This window comes from Vicugna pacos, chromosome 16 (genome assembly GCF_048564905.1).
Source record: "Vicugna pacos chromosome 16, VicPac4, whole genome shotgun sequence".
NCBI classification, from domain to species: domain Eukaryota; kingdom Metazoa; phylum Chordata; class Mammalia; order Artiodactyla; family Camelidae; genus Vicugna; species Vicugna pacos.
In genome coordinates, this window is record NC_133002.1 from 16,433,882 (window position 1) to 16,458,877 (window position 24,996).

General features: G+C 41.4%; 1 protein-coding gene across 4 annotated transcripts in view; it reads left to right on the forward strand.

Annotated features, from left to right (window-relative positions):
- NCOR1 (nuclear receptor corepressor 1) overlaps positions 1 to 24,996 on the forward strand; it is a 126,864-nt gene that overhangs the window by 19,195 nt on the left and 82,673 nt on the right. For all 4 annotated transcript variants that reach the window (XM_072938457.1, XM_072938460.1, XM_072938458.1 and 1 more), the window contains exons 3-5: positions 3,359 to 3,486; positions 12,373 to 12,565; positions 16,939 to 17,121. In XM_072938457.1, coding sequence (XP_072794558.1) covers positions 3,359 to 3,486; positions 12,373 to 12,565; positions 16,939 to 17,121 — 504 coding nt within the window. The remainder of the gene's footprint in view (positions 1 to 3,358; positions 3,487 to 12,372; positions 12,566 to 16,938; positions 17,122 to 24,996) is intronic.

The window sequence follows — 24,996 nt, forward strand, 5'->3', positions numbered from 1 at the left end:
CTTTTCTTTCAGCATTTTAAGAGATGTCATTTGTTGTGTTCTGGGTTGAATGGTTTCTGAGTAGAACTCTTTGTTCATTCTTATCTTTGTTTATTTTTATATATCTTTTTTTTTCTCTAGTGACTTAGGATTTTTCTCTTTCAGTTTGATGATGATGTCCCTTTGTCGTGCTTTCTTAAAGTATGTTACTATCTTTAGCACTCACTGAGCTTTCCGCCTCTGTGTGTTTGTAATTTGCATAAAATCTGGGCAGTTTTCATCCATTATTTTTTCAGATGTATTTTTCTGTCTCCCCTTCTCCAAGTTTCCTTCTGAGATACCAGTGACTCATATGTTAGCTTACAGGTCTGGACTCTTCTTTTTTTTCGTCCTGTTTTTTAACCACTTGCTTCATTTTGCTATGTCTTCATATTCAGTGATCTTTTCTACTGTCGCTTCCAACCTACTGTTGATTTCATCCTATGAAAATATCACTGCAGACACTGGATTTTTCATTTTTGATTGGAGTATGAACATTGCTGGCTTTTGTTGTATTCCTTTAAGGAGAGTTGTATTCCTTCTGGTAGGCAGTGAAGTTACTTTTGCGGTTTCTTTTTAAACTCTCTTAGGGCAGGTTTAGAATAGTCTTTTTCCTACATCTAGTTTATCCTCTGCTTCTGAACTTGTCTCTTTTGGGGTATCTATTGAATGTCTTGTGTTCTGTGAGATTTCTTATCTCTGGCTGGAGGAAATGTGAATAAGTTCTGGCAGCCATGTGAGCTGTGGGAATTGTTTGGCTTATTGCTTCTTCTAATAGTTCTTTCATCAGGATTTTTCTCAGCCCAGCCTTTAAAGACCGAGCTGTGCTGTCACTGTGCACTTACAGATTGGAACTCAGCCCAACACGTTAGGGAACCCAGATTCATATTTCAGGAAATCTTTCTCTGTGTGTCTCCCTCCTTGCTGGAAGTCTCCAGGAATTCTCTGTGTGGCTGTCCCAGACTAGAATGTTTGCTGCTTCAGTGAGCAAGATTCTGGGGCTCTGCTTGGATTTTCTTCCCAAGGGTGCAGTTTGGAAATCACCTCCATGCAGAAAGCCTGGGTGGCACGGATTCCCCCTTTGTGTCACTTTTCTCAGAGGTCCGGTCCTGTGTAGCCTGTTGTCCAGTGCCTGAGGCAGTTTCTACTTGTCCAGTTTTCAGCTTTGTGCTGTCTTTCTGGACAGTGATTCTTGCTTGTCAGTGAAACGGAGGTGCTTTGCTAGTTCTTTCATTGCCTCATTACTCTTCCTTTGTCCTGCTGGGTGCGTCCTTCAGAAATTCTTTTAGAGAGAGGCTGTGTTGGTAAGCTTTCCGAGTTCTTGAAACTGACAGGTACGCAGTCCTGAAACTTGAGCGATGATTCGGCTATTGAACTGGTAGGTTCAAATTTGTTCTCCCCTGCCGTCGGAGTATGTATTCCAGTGTTGCTAATTGAGAAGTCTGCTTTGTTATGACCCTTGTTACTTTGTAGGAAACCAGTCGTTTATTTCTTAGGACTAGCAGTAACGTTTTCCCTTTACCCTTGATTTTCCAAACTTTTGGTGTGTTCGCTGTGGCTTTTTAAAATCCGCTCAGCTTTTGTTTCAGGCCCTTTTTAAACTGAGGACTATGTCTTTTCTAATTCCTGAGAAATGCTGTAGTAGTATTTCTTAGAATACTGCCTCTCACCTGTGGACATTGGACATTGGAGCCTTTTCCTGCAGCTGCCATTGCTGACTCGTCTCCTGTAATTTCTGTCTTGTTCTCTACTGTGGTCTGAGACTCAGATTCCTTTTCGTGCGTCCGTTTGGATGCATTTGTTGTTGTTTAGGATACTAAACTCACTCCTCAGTTCTGTCACCTGTGTCTGTTCTACTGTTGTTCTGTTTCATGGATCAGCTTTTTGATTTCTTTGATTGCTATTTGGTTCTTTTTGAGGATATAATTAATATTTCTGTCTCCTTTTTTACTTTTGCTTAAACTTTTATCTACTTCTTTGGATGTAAATTCTTTATTTTTTGAGTTTGTGTCCTTTTTAAAAAATGGTTTTGTCTTTTCTTCAGCGTTTAGTTTTTCTTGTTTATGTTTTCAGTTTTGTATCTGATATTTTTACTTAGACTATGTATGAATTATCTTTTACTGTTAGTTCCTCTAATGAAGGGTTCAGGACCTCGTATCTTACCCCTTGTTTCAGTCTGGTCAGCTCCACTTTATCTGTTTATGATTTTCTGAACTTTTTTTGTTGACATATAATGCATATAACATAAAATTCACAATTTGAAGTGTCTAATGTAATGGTTTTTAGTGTATTCACTATGTTGAGCAGCCATTACCATTAGATAATTCCAGAGCCTTTCCTCACCAGAAAGAAACCCCATGTCTGATGGTGGTGAATCCCAGTCCCCTTTTCCCTCCCTCCCCCGGCAGCCACTGAGCCACGGTCTCTCTTGATGTGCGTCTTGTAGCCGTTTCATACAACGTATGGCTTGTTAATCTCTCTTTTTTATTTTTAACTTAACGTGTTTTCTAGGTTCGTTGTAGCGTTGCATGCGTTAGTACTTAAGTGCTTCGTTTCTTTCTGTGGTCGAATAGTGTTCCATTGTATAGATAATATCACATTGTGTGTCTTACATATGAGTCGGTGGACATTTGGATTCTTTTTGGCTGTTACAAATAATACTGCTTTAGAAATTTGTGTGCAAATTTTTATGTGTGGACATAGGCTTTTAATTTCCTTGTGCATATACCTAGGATTGGAATTCCTGGGTTATTTGGTATTTCTGTGTTTATCTATTTGTGATTGTTAATAGATTTATTTTGAAAAGAAGCTTTTGCCTTTTCAACAAAAAGTTAACAAAAGGAGGAAAACAAACATAAAAACACCCACCTAGAATGATGTAGAAATGGCTACTCTTAACTTTCAGGTTGATTCTCTAGACTTCTGTTTCTTCCTTTGTAAATCTGAATGGATTCACCTAGATGGCTTCTGAGACCCTTCTCGCTTACCCGTTTTGAATTTAAGGTGGAAACGCTTTTTAGGATTAATGTTGAACACATATGAGTTTGAGGACTTAACTACATGAATAATATAGATAGAGAGCTATCATGCAGTTATTAAAAGAATAAGTCAAATTTAGGTTGAACACGAAATTTCACGTTGAGTTTTTCTGAGTGATACAGTTAAGTTGATTGTTTTGGGTTTGGGGAAAGAATTAGATCAGTGAGAGACTGAAGTCGTCCTTTCTGTTTCTTTCCTCGCTCGGTGGCCCATAACTGCCTTTGTGTGCTGGTAACGTGGTTTGATTTCATGGTGCTTGCGCGTCTTGGTTAATAATGAACTTACCATTGTCCGACACCAGGAGTTTGCGGTCCCCGACTACCGGTCTCCTCACCTGGAGGTCAGCCCGGCGTCTCAGCTCCTGCAGCAGCAGCAGCAGCTCCGCAGACGGCCGTCCCTGCTGTCCGAGTTTCACCCCGGCTCCGACAGGTAATGGCGTCCTTCCGTGTCCCTCTGGGGCTGGACTAGGGAAGGGGGTGTAAACGCCACTTCTGTTAAGCCAGCTGTGACTGATCATTTATGGTTTGTGTCTTGAACTTTTTTATATTTGTTGACCTTTTGAGGTAGGTATCTTAACAGTTAACAAACCTCTCAAAACTTGTTTCCAGACTTCAGAGTTAATGCTGGCTAGTGGGAAGTCAGGTAGACTGAGTTTGAATCCTGGTCAGCTGTATGGCCTTGGTCACATTGCGTAAACTGGTGTCCTGAATTTAGACTGCACATGAGAACCACGTGGGGAGAGTTTGAACTTGATGCCCAAGTCCCATCTCAGCATCATTAAATTGATCTCTGGGTTTGGGTCCAGGTCTTTCTCCTTTGCAGCCGCTGACTTCGACTCATCAGACTTAGTTTTCTATCTGCGAACTTGAGGGTAAAAATGGCATTGTCCGCAGAGGGAGCGTGTGGTCCGGTGATGCTGGCCCTGTCCACGGAAGGCACTCCTTTTCTACAGCGTCCTTACCATCTCTCCTGCTATTTACTCCATCCTCGCTCTTAAAGTATTTTGAAATATAGTAACTTTTTATTTAATCACCTTACTTGCTTCCTTTTTTTTTTTTTAGCAGTTTTATAAAAAACCTGATTTCCTATTTTAAAAACATGCTTTATTGTAGGTATTAAGATGATAAATGGTTGAAAATTACTTGGTCATGCTTCAAATTATTATGAAGTGCATTTCTCGGTAAAGGTTGTAGAGAGAATTCAGATCATTCTTCCCCTACTATGAAGCAAATGTACGAAAATAGTTTTTTAAAAATGGGATGAAAGTGCATCATGCATAAAGAAGGAGAGGACACGGCCGTGGCCGTAAACTTGGAGAGGCGGCGTTCAAGGGCGGAGAGGGGAGAGTCGTGCGCAGCCTGGCTCCTAGGTCCCACTTCTGCTCTCAGGGAAGCAGTGTTGAAGAAAGAAAGAGGTCAGTGCAATGCTGGGTTTCTCAGGAATGCTCCCTAATTTGGGAAAGTGTAAGTGGGGGCGGGGTGGGTGCTTTGCTCGGGAATCCCCACTGTGCCACTTCCCACGGTGCTGAGCCCAAGTGTCTGGCTAGTGCAGTGGGGCAAGGTCCTTAACAAAGGCCGTCACAGCCCCAAGCAAGTTTTCCCCTCCTGTGCCCCATCTCTCTGTCTCCTCAGGCTGTAGAAAAGTGTGAATCCAGTCCTCCGTGTGCAGACAAACACATGCCAGGCACAGGGGATGAGGCTGAGCACGGAAACCCACGCATACTCTTCCACTGCAGAGAAGGGGCTGGGCCGGGCTGCCCACAGGGTGCCTGAGCAGGGGTGAGGGCTGCCGTGGGCAGGGAGAACATGCTCCTCCATGGGAGGAAGATGAAAGCGGTGCAGTGCCCCAGAAGCAAACCCCCGCCTGGAGGAAGCCACGGAGCGAAGAACATGCCTCCGGGTGCCGGGCGCTGTGGAAGAACTTACAGTTAGTGATGGTGCGTTCAAGACAGAATGAGGCAAATGAAAGGTGGGCATTCCTGTGCCCCCAAGCCCACCGTTTTAAATTCAGCATATAAAGTGAGAAGGAAGAAGGAATGAAACAGGTGTGGCTAAAAGTCAGACCTTTGTCGTGGAAGAAAGTCTGGCGATAATCAGCCTGGATGCAGAAGAAAAGTCAGAGGTGGAAGCAAAAGAAGTTGACAGACGTGAAGGACAGATTAAAACCATCCAACTTGTCATCAGAACACGTGTTCTGTGGTGGAGAACCTAGTGAAGGAAAAGAAGTAATGTAATTTTTAAAAACACCCTTTTTCCCCTTTAAAGTGAAGGAAGAACTCTGTAGGTTGATAGGACTTAACCTTTCTCCAGGAAGAATTTACACAGATGATCACTACTGAGACAGATTCTGGTTGAGTTACTAAAGTTTGAGGGTAAGTAAAAGAGTCAGGAATCCAGGGAACAAAACAAACCCTCGAGAGGAGGAAAAGAATCTGACAGAAGCTACAAAGTTTTAAGAAAAAGAAGTTGAGATCCAAGGATTTTTATCAGACACGTTTAAAAGCAACAGGCAGACATTTTTAGACGTAAAAGCACTGAGCATCTAAAACTTCTGGAAGAATTTCTAGGGGATGGACTCCAGTCAGACAAAGAATGGAAGCCATGGTAGAAGGACCACAGTAGCTATAATCCCATTTAAGTAGAAAGTCCATATGAGACACCTGGATGAATTACAGTTCCTTGACAGAATGTCAGTGGTAAATCTTGACAAAGTAAAAATAATGTAACTACCCAAAGTTAGAGGTACAATGAGTTTTGGGAGAATGTTTAAAGGTAGGCATTTGAAAAGTGTGCCTGGAGTGATTTGATGACTTCTAAAATGGAAAAGTTAGGTTAAATAAATGTCACCTGCTTGGAATGTAAGTTTGGTGTAGCCATTATGGGAAACAGTTTGGAGATCTGTAAAATAATAAAAACAGACTTACCGTGTGATCTAGCGATCCTACTCCTGGGCATGTATCCGGAGGGAACTATAATTTGAGAAGACACATGCACCCCAGTGTTCATAGCAGCACTGTTTACAGTAGCCGAGACAAGGAAGCAACCTAAATGTCCATCAACAGATGGATGCAGAAGGTGTCATATATTTATACGATGGAATACTACTCAGCCATAAACAAGAGTAAAATAATGACATTTGCAGCAATGTGGATGGACCTGGAGATCGTCTACTAAGTGAAGTAAGCCAGAAAGAGAGAAAAATACCATATGATGTCACTTATATGTGAATCTAAAAAAATGATACAAATGAACTTGTTTATAAAACAGAAACGGACTCACAGACATAGAAAACAAACTTAAGGTTACAGGGTGGGAGTGGCAGGGGAGGAGGGATAAATTGGGAGTTTGGGACTTGCAGTTACTAACCTCTATATATAAAATAGGTAAACAACAAGGGCCAACTGTGTAGCACAGGGAACTATATTCAATACCTTGTAATAGCCTATAATGAAAAAGAATATGAAAAGGAATACATATATGTATAACTGAAACATTGTGCTGTACACCAGAAATTAACATTGTAAACCAATAGACAATAAAAAATTAAAAAGAAATCTGCACATTCTTAGTGCTTCTCGTAGTTATTTTCCTCATCCTTTTGCAAGAATTTCTTGGGAAATGATTTCTTGTGCTAAAGGAACATTTATCTGGAATATAGCAGTTCCTTCCATTTTAAGGTTTATTTATTTTAATTTTTTTCTCATATTGTATAAAAAAAAAACCCAAATATCCTATATTTTAAAAAAGACTGTACGGTATTCTTCTGTTGTGTTATTTTTGCCTTATCTGTCCATCTGCCCATATATAAGAGTGAAGTGGTGTTGGCAATGTTACTCACCTGATCATAGCGTTGTTTCTGTGTGGAGGGGTTTGAGGTGACCTGCTGTTTGGGTCTGTCATATATTCCTAGAATGCTTTTGTTAGCAAATGTGTATCATTTTATAAACACAGGACTCGTAAAAAGTAAGCATCATTTCTGTGTGAAGATCATCCATCATGTTTCCTAGATTTCATTGGAAAAATTAGGCCAGTTAACATTTAGAGTATTTGGATATTTAGATAAAATGATGCAGAACAGCTGAGACAGTTTCAGATATTATAGGCGATTCACTGAAATTCAGGTAATTGAGTTTCTCTTGAGCAGTAAAAGACGCCAAATCATATTTATACATTTAAAAATTTAAGTGAAATTAATTTTGTTTCAGAGAGCAGCCTTCCTTAGTTGGGAATAAATAAAATCAATTGATGTAACTCTAGATAATCTCTGTGGACCACTGTTTTGAATAGCTTTGAACTTTATGACATATTTCCCTTAAATGAGGGTTATCTTTTCTTTAAAGTTAAAATGATAAAGTATAGGTATATTACAGTAAAAACTCTGTTTGATAATTTAAATTTGTTTTAAAGATATTTAAAGATGGTATTAAGAGATTATGAAGGCCAGGAAAATGAAGGAAATTTTAAGTTTCAAAGTTTACAGAGTTTTTTTTTTTTTTAGATAAAAATCTAATGGTGGTGGTGGTGGTGTTTGAACTACCACATTTTACTTGTCCATTCATCAGTTGATAGATATGTGAGTTGTTTCACTTTTTGACTGTTAGGAATAATGCTGCTGTGAGCATTGAAGCATACGTTTCTGTGTGGCTGTATGTATTCCTTTTCCTTAGAAATACACCCGGGAGCAGAACTGCTGCATTACGTGGTAGTTCTGTTTGTTCACCGTTTGAGAAACTACCCGGCTGTTCACAAAGTGGCTGCACAGTCTTAGTTCTGAAAAGGCAAACACTTTGTCAGTTTAAAAGGCAGGTTTCATGCTTAGCTCCACCAGGGCTCCCAGATAAAACTGTATTGTTTTTACCAAGATTTTCATAGTTCATTTAAATACTTTTGAAATTTCAAATATTAAATGATATATTTACTTATTTATGCATGAGTCATTTTGTTCTTCTAAAAAGAATTGCCAAGCTGAAATGGGATGTAGTCTGATTTCATGGTGGAAAGAGAGCTTCCATACCCCAAGTCTTTCCTGGTTGTCCTGTGCCCTGGCTCCCCGAGGTTGTGCTCCAGCGCTGGGAACACTTCACCCTCTGGCTTTGGTGAATCTCCCAGGCAGAGTGGCTGGAGGTAGCACGTGGCCCTTGGAAGTTAGCTTTTGTAGGTTGTGTCCTGAACAAGGGAGCCCCGCTGAGGGGACCCCTGAGGGCTGAGGTCCGGCCTGGATGGTGTGTCAGGCCTGGATGTTTCACACAAACCCTGCGCAGACCAGCAGCAGCCCTGGTTCTCGGTGCTGTGTCCAGGGACTTGGGCTCTATCTAATGCTGGATGCTTGTGTTTGATACGTTACCTCTGGCTGCTCTGCAGAGGATGACTTTGAGGTGTAGAGACTGGGAGCAGAGAGAACTCGTGAGAGACCTGTAGGGAAGAGAGAGAAGGTGGGACTCGGGTGTGCTGATGTAATGAGGATGAAGAGGAGACTGACTTGGGTGAGTTAGGAGGCGAGGCTGCCAGGCCCTGGCAGTTGACAGCGGTGAGGTACCAGGACGGAGGAGGCCTAGTTTCTGGCTTGTTGGATGGCCGTTGGTTCTGTCGGCCGTGGTGGAGCTCGAGGACAGAGCAGCAAGGGCAGGAGCTGCGTTCGGTGTGACGGCAGTTAGGGGTGTCTGAGAAACATACCAGTGGAGGTGTGCCTAGCATGCTTGGGGAGGGTCTGGGTGTAAAATACAGACTGGTGAGCAAGACCCTGGGAGTGGGAAATGGAGAAGAGCAGTGGGTTAAAGATGAACCTGGAGGGTCCGCAGCGTCTGAAGGTACTCTGAGACACAAAAGCCTCTGAAGGAGAGAGAAAGCAAAGTGATGAAGACAGTGGTCTTTGGACTTGCTTCTGGCATTCTCCTCAAGCTAATTTTGAAAAGCTGTGTTCTGCCTTGTGCACTTTTAAGTTGTCATCTTAAATTTTTCATATTAAGTTGAAATGATGAATCTAATTTGTCAGACTGAAGTTACTGACATTTAAAAACAAAACTGCAAAACACTTTTAAGCCTGAGAGACTCTGAATACCCTAGCGATCTGGTAGCATTCTTCACTCGCTGTGCTGCACGGACACACTTGTCTTTCGTAGGATTTTCTTTTATGCCTTTTTTTTTGGAACTTGTGTTTTCATTTTCACATATTTGGTGTGAAATAGTCACATATTCATTCTTATTCATCTATTCAGTGTATCCTGATATGTTTTTATTGTTCAAAATCTTTTATTGACCAACCCATCATACTTCTACCTGACAACAAAAATACATAAAAGTATCTATATATTTAAGGTGCTCTATTAAAAACAACTTTTAGATTGAAATGTCATGGTAATTGTTACTATAAAACTGAACAAAACAATAATCATTTAATAAAATAAATCTATTAAACAGAAGTAAAATTGCATGGAGATGCATCCATGCATTAATGAGATAGCTGGGCTGTTGTAAAAACAGTGTTTATTGTTAGAGTGAAAGCAATATGTACTCTAGTCTTACTTTATATTCTGATGAAAGTACCAGGACACTTTGGTCACAGAAATAATTTCTTACGAGGATTCTGCTCCAAATCACATACTTACCAAAGATAAGAATACCAGCTTAAGCTCTTGAGTCTTGTTGGAGGCAAAAATTTGGGAGTTGTTAGCTGGCAGAAGCTGCTCCGAGGCATCTGCACTCAGGGGTGGTGCTCTGGGGTAAGACCCGAGAAGGCGGGCCTCCAGCTTCTCTCCTGTCGGGTGGGCGTCGGCCGGTTGTGAGGGGAGGAGGCAGGGACAGCCGCTAGCTTGTGGCCTGGTGGGCCAGCTTCAGTGGTCTCTGGATGTGGACTGTTTAAGTTACCTATGCTGGTAACCCCTGTGGGAAATTGTACAGGCCTGCAGAAGACTGTTAGAATGGGGCATCCAGGGAAGCTGGCGTCCTGGGATGGAAGTTCCAGAAGAAAGTAGTAATTGACAGATCGGCCAGCGTGTGTCCAGAAGTGTCCTTTGTTTTCAGGATCAGGAGGTCACTGCTGATCTTCATGAGCGGCGAACTGTTGGAGTACAAGTGAGCGATGGGGGGTTAGGTTTGAGTCCAGGGAGCTGAGCATCTTTTCATGTGCTTGTTGGCTACCTGTGAGTCATTTTTGGAGAAATGTCTGTCGAAGGCCTTTTGCACATTTTTTGGGCAGAGGGTTGTTTGTCCTTTTATTGTTGAGCTGTAAGAGTTCTTTATATATTTTGGATACTAAAACTTTGTCAAATGCGTGATTTGCAGATATTTTCTCTTACTCTGTGGTTTGTCTTTTCACTCTCACGACAGTGTTCTGTGATGTACGTAAGTTTTTAATTTAGATGAAGTTTAGTTTATTTTTTTCTTTTGTTGCTCGGGCTTTGGCGTGGTATCCAAGAATTTACCACCAGATCCAAGGTCAGGAAGGTTTCTCCCTGTATTTTTTTCTAGGAGGTTTAGAGTTCTGGGTCTTAACGTCTTTAGTCCATTTTATTGCATGTGGAAATCCGGTTTCCCCAGCACCGTTTGTCGAAGCGACGGCTCCTTCCCCGTGGCATGGTCTTGGCACCCTTGTGGCCTGTCACCTGACCACTTACGTGAGAGTTTGTCTCCAGGCTCTCAGTTCTGTTCCAGTGTCTGCCACACTCTTGAATATTGTAGCTCTGTAGTGATTTCTGAAATTGCAAAGTGTGAGTTCTCCAAACTTGTATTTTTTTCTAAGATTGTTTTGGCTGTTTGGGGGTCCTTTGAGATTCCATATGAATTTTATGATGGGTTTTTCTATATCAAAAAAAAGGTGTTGGGATTTTCCTAGTAATGACATTGAATCTGTACACAGCTTTGTGCAGTGTTGTTATCTTAAGAATATTGTCAGTGTGTGAACATGGGATGTCTTACTGTTTATGTAAGTTAAGAATAAATGTTTTATTTTGGATGCAATTACACATGGAAGTGTTGTCTTAATTTCATTTCTAGGTAGTTCATTGCTAGTATATAGGAATATAGCTGATTTTTGTATGTTGGTTTTTGTATCCTGTAACTTTTCTCTATGCATTTATTAGCTCTAACATTTTCTTGTGAATTCGTTAGAGTTTTCTACACATGAAATCATGTCATCTGCAAGTAGAAATACTTCACTTCTTCCTTTTCAATTTGTATGCCTTTTCTTTTTCTTGCCCAATATCTGATAAGAGCTCCCAATACTGTATTGAACACAAGTGGCAAAAGCAGGCATCCTTGTCTTATTCCTGAAGCTTCCTACTCCAGTATTTTTTTGTGGCATCATTGTGAATTTTGAGGAGATAATGGGATCTTATGTCTTGAATGAGATTTCAGATTTTTGAAGTATAATAAAATTATAGACCTCAGGGTTAATTTCATCATCTATCCTAAAACCGAAACCCCTTGGTTATTTTTTCAATGAAATGTTGTTTTTTAAAAATTTTTGGAGGAGGAGGTAATTAGGTTTATTTACTTTTAGAGGAGGTACTAGGGATTGAACCCAGGACCTTGTGCGTGCTAAGCATGCACTTTACCACTTGAGCTATACCCCTCCCCCCCATGTAATGTTGTTTTGTGAGACGTTTGTTTAGAGCTTGGTCACAAAGTAAAATGTTGCCTCTGTAAGGACTGTTGACTTTGTTTTCTACCAAACACCCACATGTAGCACTCTGCACAGCACATCATGTGAAGAAGTTAAAAGCAGATTCCTGACCTTCAGGACACGTAAGAACTTGAGGAAACTAGACAGAATACATGTTTTAAAGGTTTTAAATGTCAGAATTGTGTTTTCAAAGCATTGTTGCATTCCCACTCAAGAGATTTGTTTTTAAGTCTAAATAATACCTCACAACTCAAATCATTTGTCTTTCCCTATGGCATTTGCTGGGAGATTTGCTGTTGTTTTTTGTTTTTTTTTCCAGCTTGCTTTTATCATTGGTTGAAAATGGTGGCTCGCCTAGATTATATTTAATTCAATTATTATGGCATCAGTTTGAAAATATTATTTTATGGATATTCTTCAGCAGCTTTAAATTTTCTGCAGATTGAAATCTTCTGTTAACATCTTTCACTGCTTTGCCGCCGACCGCTCCCCCCTCCCCAGAAGAAACTTTTTCTATTAGAATTAGAAGTTTGATAGTACTTTCTAGTGAGTACGTGTTCTCCTGGGTGGGGGAATCCACTTTGAAAGTAAGTGTGACTTTTCATTTACTTCACAGTTCAAGTAGGGATATTAACATTAGCAGGAAGTTGTTCATCACTTACAGTTTTCAAGCGACTGTCTTCTTTCACGTGTTAGGCCTCAGGAAAGGAGGACTGGATATGAACAGTTTCACCCGGGCCCGTCCCCAGTGGACCATGATTCGCTGGAATCCAAGCGGCCACGTCTGGAGCAGGTCTCTGATGCCCATTTCCAGCGTGTCAGTGCTGCGGTCTTGCCCTTAGTGCACGCGCTGCCAGAAGGGTTGAGGTCTTCTGCAGATGCTAAGAAGGTAAATATTTGTTCTCTTACCCTGTGGGGTTGTCGGTCTGAGATGTTTGTTTAGCCATATTCAGGCAGAGCGCCTAAGAGAAAGTCCACTTATGCCAGACTCTAAAGGTTAGTGCTACGGGAAGGTAAAAATTTTGTTAAACAAAACTACAAACCACAGACTTGGTACTTTAGACTTTTAAAGTCAGCACTTTTGCCTTTTTGGTAAATGGAAACAGTCTGAGGACTGAAGAAAAGTTGCTGCTGATGACTCTTCAAGCACGTTGCACCGGCTTGCTGGGCTCTACGATGTGGTCAGAGGTACTCAAGACTGCCACAGTTGAGTAAATCTAAATTAAATTTTGAAGAATCCTCTTAAATTCGGTTGGAAATTATTAGCTTGTTACTTGGGAGAAGACACGTTTTAGGTGAGGTGTAACTGTGCTTATAATTTTTATGAAGAGAAAAACTTTCTAATTTATGGGAAAAATACATTCTTGTAGATACAGAGGAAAAAAGTTATCTGTAGTTCTCTGTCTTGGAGGTAACTGCTTTTAATGTGTAGCTATGTTTCGGGACATTTCAGACAATGTGTATTGTGAATTTATGAGAAGGTTCTAGTAAGATCAAAGCTCGTATCCTTGTGTTTACTGTTATCTGCCTTTCTTTTGTAAAATGCGTGTTTGTGTACTGTGCTCTTACTTGGTTGACAAATTTATCATTTAACTGTCTGGTTTGCTTCTCATTAAAATCTGCAGATTAGGAAATACCTGGCACTTAGTAGTTACTGAATAAATATTTGTTTTAGAAAGAATAAACTAATTCTTTAAAACACTTTGAACAGTAAAGTGTTAACGCTTTTACTATCGTGTGTTAATCCTTTATCCCTACCTTTTTGTTATCAAATCTGTTTCCCATAAAGTTTATTTACTTTTATGGCCAGTGGCCCTTTCCAGCCTGATACCAGATAAATAAGTACCCACACATTTTCCTTGAGTTTCTATGCAGTGGTTTAAAAGATAGGAAATATGTTTGCAATTTATTTTCAAATAGATCAACTGGGAAAAAAAAAAGTAGGAGTGTGTGTGTGTGTATATGTATGTATATACACAAAAGCATATATAGCAATATGTTAACAACTAGAGATTCTAGATGAAGGATGAATATCCATTTTCCTATTCTTTCAGCTTTTTATGTAAATTTGGAAATTAAAAAAATAATAAGTTGGGTGGGGAAAGCTCTTCGTGATAAACCAGAAATGGGCTAAACTTCTGGGGATTTTGAGACCTGCTTCACCAGGTGAAATACCTGCGTTATCGTTGATGAGTTTATAAGAAATGTTTGCAACATTCGAGAAAGAAATACACTGAATAAAGGTCTTCTTCCAAGGCTGACTAAATTACCAGAAATGTAACTTAGAGCTACAGATTTTTGGCAGGAAGAGATCTTAAAACTTCACTCATTAAAATATGACATGTTGCATCAGAGTACAACTGATTTCCCTTTTATAGTAGAGAAGACAGATGTTAAGAAAAATTAAGTGACCTGAATAGTACCTCCTGAGTTGGAATGACCTTTGACTCCTAGTCCTGCTTTTGTTGCCCTGCCTAAGTTGTAAATCATGACTTTTTTTTTTTTAGAAGTAGGGATTTTGAAAGAATTAGCATTTGTTACTTTGTTTCTTTTTTTAAAAAAATGTTTTTAAGTCTAGGTATATAATTTATGGAAGAATTAAATTAGATAAGCTTGAAGGAAAAAAATTAACAGCCTCACCAGTTAGAAATCGTTGTTAACTTTTTGATACTTATTTTTCTTTATTTGGGTGCATATTTTAATGTGCTCACTCTGCGTTATGTGTAACTTTATTTTTGCTTAAATATATTGTTGCTTTTTGTGTCAAGAAGTTTACAATTATATTTTTAGTTACATTCCATATATGGATATAAAGTAATTTATTTAATTGTCACACATACAGTTTACCTGTTCACTGGAACAATGATGTATTTTCTTTAAGTTGAATTTTTTGGGTATAGATTCTTATTTATTTCCTTAAGGTGAATTCCTGTTAGCATAATTGATTACAGACCAGAGTTGGCCTATTTTTGAGGTGTTCACAGGTGTACCCAGATTGCCCTGCAAAGAGGAAGACCAGCCCTTGTGCCCACAGCAGGAGTAAGGGGCCAGCTCTCTTGTGCCCTCAGATATCACATATTTACTGATTTTTAAAAAGTCGTTAATTTGATAAGATTTTAAATTGCTTATATTCCCTTGTTAGTAGAATTTACCATTTTTTCATTTGTTTATCTTTCCTCTTCTGTGAGTTGCTTTTTCAAAACTGTTGCCCATGTTTCTGTTGGTATTTTTTTTATTTTATATTGAGTTGTTAGAGTTAACATTTTGCAAATGATTTTTCCCATTTGCCTTTAAAATTTTGTTACTATCTTGTTAAAGAGAAAATTGTACTTTTTACTTCGATTCACAATTTAAAAAAAATATCTTTTGCTGCTGGCTTTCCTGAGCTCAAGATAATGTGAAAGTCTTTTTTTTGTTTGTTTGAGGCTTCTTGTGATTTGCTAATAAATATGTAAGTGTGTGCTGTTACTTGGCTTTCGTGGTGACATGAAGTAGGGGCCCAGCCTTTCCCAGAACAGCTGTCACAGTGTCTTGTGCCAGGGTCCCAGCTCCGTGATGGCGGGCATCACTCGTTTGTTCACCTGCCTGGTGCCTGCCTGTTTCTGTCAAATGTTTAACTAGAGAGGAAGTCCGTGGAAAATACTGATTTGTCATAGTAGTTCCTAGGGCAGGCAGCAGATCGCCAGAGGAGCATCGTCAGAATCTGCTGATCGAAATACAGTCTGTTTTGCTGTGGCGCGAGTTCTGTATCACAAACCAGCTCGCAGGCGTGTGGTCTAGACATCCAGGTGGTTCACGGATGCTCTTTCCCTGCGCGTTAGTGTTTCAGGGCTTTCGGGATCAAGCTGTCTTGTTATTAAGGAACAGCCTTCGAGATAGATAAAGACCATAAGATGATTTGAAAATTCTGCATTTAGGTTTCATTTAGTGCAGTATCTGGCCTCATTGATTCAAAAACTGCTCTGCTTTTTTAGTGTTAAGCTAACTAATGAAGATCTGAATACTGAAAAGAAGCTGCAAAGAGATTTGCCCCTGTACTTTTTACTTTTAAAGCTTGATAAAGATGTTGATACCCTGAATCTGATTTTTATTTGGATGAAGCATACTGTTTTCTGCTGGAGGCAGGTGACCTCCAGGGTTTATGAAGGAAGCACGAACTGCAGGGTTTCTGGCTACCAAAGAATTAACTGTGGGCTGAGTGCAAGTGAGCTTTGACAATATTATTCCCTCTAGTAGAATTGATACTGTTTTCCTTAATGCTTTGCTTACAGAGGTTATAGGTTTTAAGTAATAACCATAATTCTCTTTTCCCCAGAAGTCTTATATTTAGCTATACTGTTGCAGAATATCAGATTTTTCAGGAATATGCATATTACGTTTTAGCTGAAATCTCTGTTCTCTGTTCCATAGTGTTTTGGAGCAACTGTCCACGTATAGTTAGGTGCACGCTTGGTTAAGACTGCTGATTTCTCACAGTTTCTTCATCATCACGTAGTGCGTCAAGGGCTCTGCCGTCCATGGACTATGTTCATTCTGGGCTGCTTGTAGCCTTCATCTGCTTTACAGCAGTGATTAGCTCCTCACCTTAGGCTAGAAACGAGTAGGCTGCGTGTGCGTGCGTGTGCGCACGCGCGCGTACGTGCGTGGTAGATCCGGGGTAGAGCGGCCTCTGCTGGCATGGAGGTGGAGTGGGTGAGAGCTGCTTTGTGTGCTGTCCTGTGGGCAGGCTTAGTTGCTCTTTACGAGGGTGGGTCTAGGTGATTGCAGCAGCAGAGGTTCTAGGTCATTTCTCTGACTTCTCTGCCTCGCTACTGACCCTTGCGAAGCCTGAAAGCTTTTTGGTAGAGACTGTTGGCTGTATCATAGCTGTTAAGTTGGGCGGGTGCACAGAGTTCACGTGTTCAGACCTTTTGAAGGACCATTGCAAGGAAATGGCTGGGGAATTGGTGTTTTCCTTTGTCAGGACTGCTTTACTGTTTCTGCAGAAATTCTCTGTAGTCTTGGTATTGTTACACTGAAGGCTGGTTACTCACTTAGCCACCTCGTTCTGGAGAGCTTTTAGGACCTTTAAAATTGTGAAAGATGTGTCTAAACTCTGAAAATGTGTGAACGCCAGTGGGATGGGGGTTTGCTGCTGTCGGACAGCCACACAGAGCGCACGCATGGCTCTGCGGAGTTTTAAACCTGACTTGCAGCTAAGAGACTCTTGAGGCTGACGTTGGCTATTAGTGACGAGTCAGTTGTTGATTTTCTTCTCTAAAGGACCCAGCATTTGGAGTCAAACATGAAGCTCCTTCCTCTCCAATCTCTGGGCAATCGTGTGGAGATGATCAAAATGCTTCCCCTTCGAAACTTTCAAAGGAGGAGTTAATACAGAGCATGGACCGCGTGGATCGGGAAATTGCGAAAGTGGAACAGCAGATCCTTAAACTGAAAAAGAAACAAGTAAGTGTTTGGTTTTCTGCTTAATGTAGTTTAAGAATGTGTGTTTGTCTGCCTAAAGAAGATAATGTTGAGTTGAATTTTCCGTATTTTTCAGCTTCACAGAAAGAAATGCATGCCTGGTGTAATCTGTGACTTGCTTGTTTTTGCGGTTAGTGCCCCGAGTTCCACCCATCCGCCTCCCTTGCTGGGCCGTCTGGTTTCATGGTTGTAGACAGCAGAGCTTGTCTGTCTGTTCTTCTGCTTTTCATTTTACTGGCTGCGTTGTTTCTAGTTTCTTGCTGTTCCACACGGTGGTGCTAGGGTCTTGGTTCCCAGGCAGACAGATCCGCTCGGGCCTGGTGGGGTGCTGGGCCGGACAGCGTGCACGTGTCCGTGGGGTCAGGAGTGAGACAGAGCTTGCTTTCCTTCGTTTGTGGGTTATCTGTGTTGCTTGTGTGCCTTGCCGCTTTGTCCTTTCTTACTTCTGGCATTTCCTGCGGTCTCTCATCTGTTGTGTGTGGCACACACCTCCTAGTTTGTGGCTTGTTGTTTCCCTTTCTTGGGGAAGGATTTTTTTTTTATAATTGAGATTAAAAACCATAATATTAACCCTTTTAATGGGTACAGTTCACTGGCTTTTAATGTGTTCATAAAGTTGTGCAGCTGTCCTCACTGTGTAATTCCAGGACATTTTCATCACGTCAGAAAGAAAGCACTTACCTTGTAGCAGCTACTCTCTTTCCCTCCGCCAGCCCCTGACAACCCTGGTCTGTTCTCTGTGTGGATTTGCCTATTCTGACATTTCAGGCAAATGGAATCATAATATGTGACCTTTTGTGTGTGACCTCTTTTATTTAGCATTTGCAAGTCATCCATGCTGTGTCTCGTACTAGCACTTCGTTCCTTTTTACAGCTGAATAAAATTCCCACTGCGTGGAGATACGCTGTTTTGTTTATCTGTTCATTAGTTGATGGACATTTAGGTTGTGTTCACTCTTGGCTGTTAGGAGTAATGCCGCTGTGACATTCATGTGCTAGTTTCTGTGTGGACATGTTTTTTCAGTTCTCTTGGGTATGTGCCTAGGAGTAGAACTGGCCGACTCATATGGCAAAACTCTGTGTAAATTTATGGGGAGCCGCCAGATTGCTCTCCAAAGTGGCTGTGTCATTTAAACTCCCCCCCCAGCAGTGTATGAGGCTGGGTTTCACTTTCTCTACTTCCTTGTCAGCATTTTTGTGCGTAGCCATCCTGGGAAATGTGAAGTGGTATCTCATTGTGTTTTTTAAAAATTTATTTATGTATGTATTTGATAATATATTTTTAAAATTGAACTGTATTTGATGTGCAGTGTTATGTCACAGGTGTGCGGTATAGCAATTCACAGATTTCCAAGGCTGCACTCAGTTTACAGTTACTACAGAGGACTGGCTGTGCTCCCCATGCTGTGCAGGGCCTCCTTGCAGCTTACTTGTGTGCCTGATAGATTGTATCTCTTTGGCTGTGGTTTTGATTTTTATTTCCCTAGAGTCTGGTGATGAACACCTTCCTGTGCTTGTTGGCTGTTTGCATTTATTCTGTAGGGGAAGGCTGGTTCAGATCCTTTGCCCGTGTCTTGTAGCTGGGCTGTCAGACTTGGTGGTGTGTCCTGTGTGCTCACATACATGCCGTACAGGTGTCCTCTCTGATTCTCTGCGTTGTCTTTTCTCTTTCTTAGTGGTATCCGTGGATGACGAAAGCTTTTTTCTCTCTTATTTTATTCCTTCAAATATTTATTGAGCAACTAGGGAGATACAAGAGTGATTAAAAACATGGTCAAAGAAGTACGAAGTAAGTCAGATGAGTCAAGTAGTAGAAAGCAAAGTATGAGGTTCACTGAATCAGAGCCGTCAAGGAAGGAGCTTGAGGAAGTCTGGAGTGAGGCTGCTCCCGGCCTGGCGGGGGGCCTGGCGGGGGGCGTGGGGGGCCGGTGTGGAAGGCGACGGGGAGGAGACAGAGGCCTTGCTGGGACTGTGATGACGCGCTTGGGCTCCGGTTGTCCCTCCGTCTCCTCTCTCCCCGTGTGGATGCACCACGACTGTTCATTGTGCTTTTTCCTAGACTTGCTGCGTTTTTACTTTAACGTCTTCTACGGAACTAGGTCCTTTTGGTGTCTTAGGAGTTTTTTCCCCCTGTTCTTCTGAAGGCTTCTTGACTTTTTTGATGTTGGTGTTTGGTGGTTTTGAGTCTTTTCTAATCTGGTTTGATTTTGTGCCTTCTTGGCTGGAGCATCTCCTCAGGGTTTCTTTCCTGGAGCCTTGTCTCCACATTCCTCCTCCTCATCTTCATTGGACAGTTTTGCTTGTCTTCTGGGAACCTTCCAGTGCAGTTCACTTTCCAGGTAGACGTGGGAGTTTCCCACCCTCCTCCTCGTCCTCTCCTTTCTCTGCTCTTCCTCCACCGCGCTGTCCACGGCTCCGCGCAGGCCCCTTCCAACCACAGGTGCTGTTTCCCAGCCGCCGGGGACGCCGTCCGGGTGTTCCCAGCGCGTGCGCCCCCGCCCAGCCCCGCACCGGCGTTCTTACGGAGACCTGCTCAGTCTCATCTCTGTCAGCTTTAAATGAGCGTCTTCGTTGGTCTTTAGTTGACAATTCAGAGGTGGTTCTGGGGCCTCAGGGGCCGGCTCTTAGGTGGGGAGAAGGGGACAGAGATACGGGACTGCCGTCCTAAGGGCCGCCCAGCGGGCCAGTCACGCCACAGCCAACAGGCTTTACTTGTGATGAAGTCCAGTTCATTTTTTCTTTCATTCTTTGTGCTTTTGGTATCACACCCGAGAACCATGATCCAGGGCCACAAAGACTTACATCTGTGTGTTCTTCTCCAAGATTTATAGCTTTAGCTTTTACATTTAAGTCTGTGTTTTTTGGTGAACAGAATTTCTTCAGCTTTTATGTGAGATTACTCTGGGATCATTAAAAGAGTTTACTGTACTGTCTTTTTTAAAAGTTTTATACTTTTGCTTCTCACATTATTCTTAATCCACCAGAAACTGATTTTTTGTGTTTGCCTCAGTGTAGGGGTCCATATTCATTTTTAGCCTGTATGGATACTTAATTGAAAAGTTTGTCCTTTTCCAAACTGTTCTGCAGTTTTAGCGCTGTTGTAAGTCAGATTTGCATCTCTGTGTGGATTGACTTCGGGGCTTTGTGTTCTTATTTATTGTGCTCTGTGGTATTGATACAGAAATAGGTATCCTTCCAATTACTGGAGCTATGTGATAATTCTTTTTTCTACCGCAGTGAGGCAAACCCCACTTCTGTGGGCGTATATTAGCTTTTTAAAATTCTTACCGTCTCATATGATTTTTGGAATCACATTTTCAGTTCCCCAAAGTATCTTTCTGGAATTTTCATTGGAATCACATAGAATATAGAGGTCAGTTTGGGGATGGTGATATCTTTATGTTACCAAGTCTTCTAACCCATGACTATGATGTATCTGTTCATTTACTTAGGAAAACTTTCATGTTTTATTGCTTTCTCTCCCATAAATATATTCAAAAACTTTTTTTTAAATTGAAGTACAGTCAGTTACAATGTGTGAATTCATGTGTGCAGCGCCATGTCCCCATCATGCATATACATACAAACATTTGTTTTCATAAATACTTTACTAACACTTTGTGTTAGATTCAACTTTTTATATTTTTGATTCTTGTTAATAATTTCTTTTTAAAAATCACTTTTTTCTAACTTGCAGTTTTTTGTTTTTGTTTTTGTTGTTCTTAGTGTGGAGCAGCAACCTCCCTGCATTACCCTTTCAGTGCCAGTTACTTACTTGTAGTTTCTTCTGGGTAGTGGTCAGATCAGCAGTTTTAAAAAAAAACTTGTTCCTTCCTTTCTGGTTCTTAAAACTTTTCCTTACTTTTCTGTTGCCTCATTGCTCTGGTTAAGACTGCATTACAGGGGAGAGGGTATAGCTCAAGTGGTAGAGTTGTGTGCTTGGCATTCATGAGGTCCTGGGTTCAATCCCCAGTACCTCCTCTAAAAATAAGTAATAAACCTAATTACACCCCCCTTAAAAAAGGCTCAAACAAGTGCGCGTGCGCCCACACCCACACACGACTGCATTACAACATTGAAAGTGGTTGTTCTTGTCATTTTCTGCTTTTTTAGGAATGCCTTTTACTTTTTACCACTGATTATGATGTCAGTTTTGTAGAAATCCTTCCCCAGGCGGCGGCACTCCTGTCTGGTCCAGTGAGCTGGGAGTTTTAATCACGGCGGATGTTCATCAAATGCCTTTTCTGCATAAGGTTGCTGATCATATTATTCTCCTTTAATGTAGTAACAGAATGATTACCTATTTTTTATAAATTGCTAGACTTGCTTTAACGATATTTATTTTGGGGTTTTTGTGTCTTATTTGTGAGACAGATCAGCCTGTAGTTTCTTTTCTTACACTGTTCTTCTCTGGTTTGGTCACAGATCATGCTAATGTTATAACATTTCTAAACTCTGAGATGGTTTAAGATTGTAATTATTTGGTAAAATCAAGCTGGGCCTATTGGGTATTTTTTGTGAGTGAACATTTTTAAAATGAGTGACTGTACTTTAAAAAATTCTATTTCTTCTGGAGATAGTTTCCCCCCTTATTCTGGGGACTAATTGTTTCTTCTGTATCACAAGTTTCTGCTCGTTTCTTCTCTTTGGTTTTGTTCTGCTCTTTTGTAACTTATTTAACATTAATATTTTGGCTTCTCTTTCTCTCTGTGCACTACTTTAAGTTCATTCAGCAAGTTTAGTTTGTAATATGTTTTACTCTCCATTCTGGTTTCTTTCTCGACTCCTGTGTTAGTAGAAATGTTTTTTTTTTTTTAATTTCTGGGTATATAATTTTTTCTCGACTATTTCTGCTTATTTGATTTCTAACTTTATTGTGGCCAGAGAGTATGGGCTCTAATACCCATTCTTTTGAAATAGCTGGTTCTTGAGTTTTGGCCTAGATGACGGGGTCAATTTTCATAAAACACTCCAGTCACACTTGAGAAGAAGATTATATGTATTCTTTACTTCAAAAAAATCATGCATGTCTTCTCTCATTTTTGCCAGTAGCTTAACAATTACTGCTATGATTTTGGATTTGTTTCTTTTTCTTAGTAGTTCTCAATTAAAAATATATGTATAGTTGACATAAAACATTTCATTGGCTTCAAGTGCAAAGCATAATTAATGATTTGGCATTTGTATATATTGCAGAATGACCAGCACAGAGAAGCTAGTTAACGCTGATCGCCACACATAGTCACAGGGTTTATTTTTCTGGTGATGAGAACTTTTAAGACCTACTCTTAGCAGTTTTCCGATACGCAGAACAGTGTTTTTAATTACCGTCACCATGCTGCCAGGACTTGTTTATTTTATAACTGGGAGTCTGTACCTTTTGACTCCGTCTACCCCGCCCCTGCCCTGCGACCACGAGTCTGTGCTCTGTCTCTGTGAGCTGTGTGCCTGCCTGCCTGCCTGCCTCCCTTTCTCTCTCTCTCTCTCTCTTTCTGATTGATTTCACTTGAAATAATGCCCTCAGGGTGCGTCCATGTCTTTGGAAATGACTAGATCTCATTCTTTCTCATGGCTGAGTACCATTCCGTTGTGTGTATGTACTACATTTTCTCTGGCCGTTTATCTGTTGATGGCACTTAGGTAATGTCCATGTCTTGGTTGTTGTAAATAATGCTGCGTGGGGCCCGCCCAGCGCCAGTGTACACGTGGTGGAGAGAGCTCCCCAGAGTGACTGCAGCCACTGTCTGTGTCCCCAGGGTGAGCTGTGGCCACCCTCCACCTCCGACTCTCCATGACCAGTGGGTTCATGTTAATGCAGAAGTGTGGGCCCCTGATTTTATTGATGCTTCTCTCCATCTCTTCTGCTGTAAAAGGGAAACCAAGCACAGAATACGCCCCAGGAAAATGGGCCCAAGCCTAAATTCAGATGCATGCTAGGATTCCCCGATTTCTGCCTTCAACCCAGCTCTTGAAGAAATTTATCTGGTGACAGATGTGAGGTTTCTCCATAGAATAGACTCAGGATTGGTGATATGTTTGCAAGGAAGAGCTGGGGCTAAATTGTCTTGAAACTTCATCTGCCTAGAACTATGCTTATTTGGAGTGAGCTACCAGATCTGCCAGTGAACTCGCTCCCCTGGGAAGCCTGCTGTTTGGAACGTCTTCAAGAAGTCCTGCTCTTAGATAGAAGTCTGGAACTGTGGTGAATCCTGTACGTGAAGGCTCTGAGCTAGGTTCTGACAGTGTGGACGGCAGCCTCCCAGTTACTAACCTATTTCTCGTCTCGACTGGTGTTGCTTCAGCTCTTGTAGAGTCCTCGGATTGCTCCTGATGGCTGGGAGGAAGTCAGGTTGTGGAGCGAGCCTGGAGCTCCGAGTCCCGGCACCCCCAAACCCTGTTACCCTCCCTTCCATTTCCCATTTGGGTCCCATTTTAATGATGACCTCTCCTCCCCAAAAAAGATGCAGTGAGCATGGGGGGTGCATATATCTTTCTGAGTTTGTGTTTTTGTTTTCTTCCGAGAAATATTCAGAAGTGGAATTGTTGGATCATATGGGAGTTCTGTTTCAAATTTTCTGAGGACCCTCCATACTGTCCCCACAGTGGCTGCACCAGTTTGTGTCCCACCACCCACAGTGCCCAGGTGTCCCTTTTCTCCACGTCCTCAGCAGCACCTGGCTTAGCGGGAAATCCGCGTTGCCCGACACTGATGAGTTAGGCCAGCGGCCTTCTAATTGCTGTCGGTTAGTTTACCTCTTTCCTTGCCTTTACCTTCTGTGTGTATATTTAAGGTGTGTCTCTTACATAGCAGTACAGCTGGGTTTTGTTTTTATCCAGTCTGGCAAACTATCTTTCCACAGGATAATTTAGTCTTTTCATCTGATGATGATGGTTGGAAATAGCTCAGTTATTTTAATTTTAAACGGTTTTATTTTATACTTTCTATTTGTCCTGTCTTTTTTATGCTGATTTTGATATTCTTGTTTGTTTTTCCCAATCCTTATTTTGGATTGATTATTTGTCATCTCCTGTCCCACTAGTTTGGATTTTATACAGTATTTCTTTGTTTATAGTGATTCCCCAGAAATTTTAACAGCCTGTTTAACTTGAAGCCTAAAACTAATTAGTACCTTAACCGTCTCCTTCAGTAGCGTGAGGGCATCGAACTCCTTGATTTCTTTCTCTTCCCCGCCAAATTTAATGCTGCTGTTGTCTTGTATTTTGGTTCTTTCTTGTGTGTGTGTGTGTGTGTGTGTGTGTGTATGTGTGTTTCAACTGCCAAAGACGCTGTTTTCTGTGGTCAGGCTTCACTTAGGTTTAACCCCGTCTGTGTCGTGGGATTTGCCACCACTCCTGCTGCCTCACAGATCTTCCATCTGGGGGAACGTGCCTCTTCCTGGAGACCATCCTTCAGAGCTCCCTTCAGTGAGGCTCTGTTAGATGGGTTTTATGTTTGTTTTTAGATGTCATCTTTTATTTATGCCGCTTACTGAACGGCGTTTTGTCTGGAATGGGGGGGTTTTCTCGGTGTCCCCAGCGTGCTGTCTGCTGGCTGACGCCGCGGCCCTTCCGTCATCGTGTCCTTTCTTGGAGGGTCTACGTCTTCTCTCGGGCTGTTCTCAGTGTCTCCCTCAGGGTGCTGCTGTTTTGACTGTGATGTGTTTAGGGCTGGGGTTTGTTTTGCTTGCTGGTTTTACGTCTGTCCAGGTGGAGGTTCATTGGGCTTCCTGAATGTCTTAGAGGTTTTCATCAGTTCTGGAAAATTCTAAGCTATTATCTTGTTTTACAAAACCCTTTCCAACAGTTTCTCTGTTGTCCCTTCTGAAATTCCTGTTGGGTATGTTTTATCATTCTTGT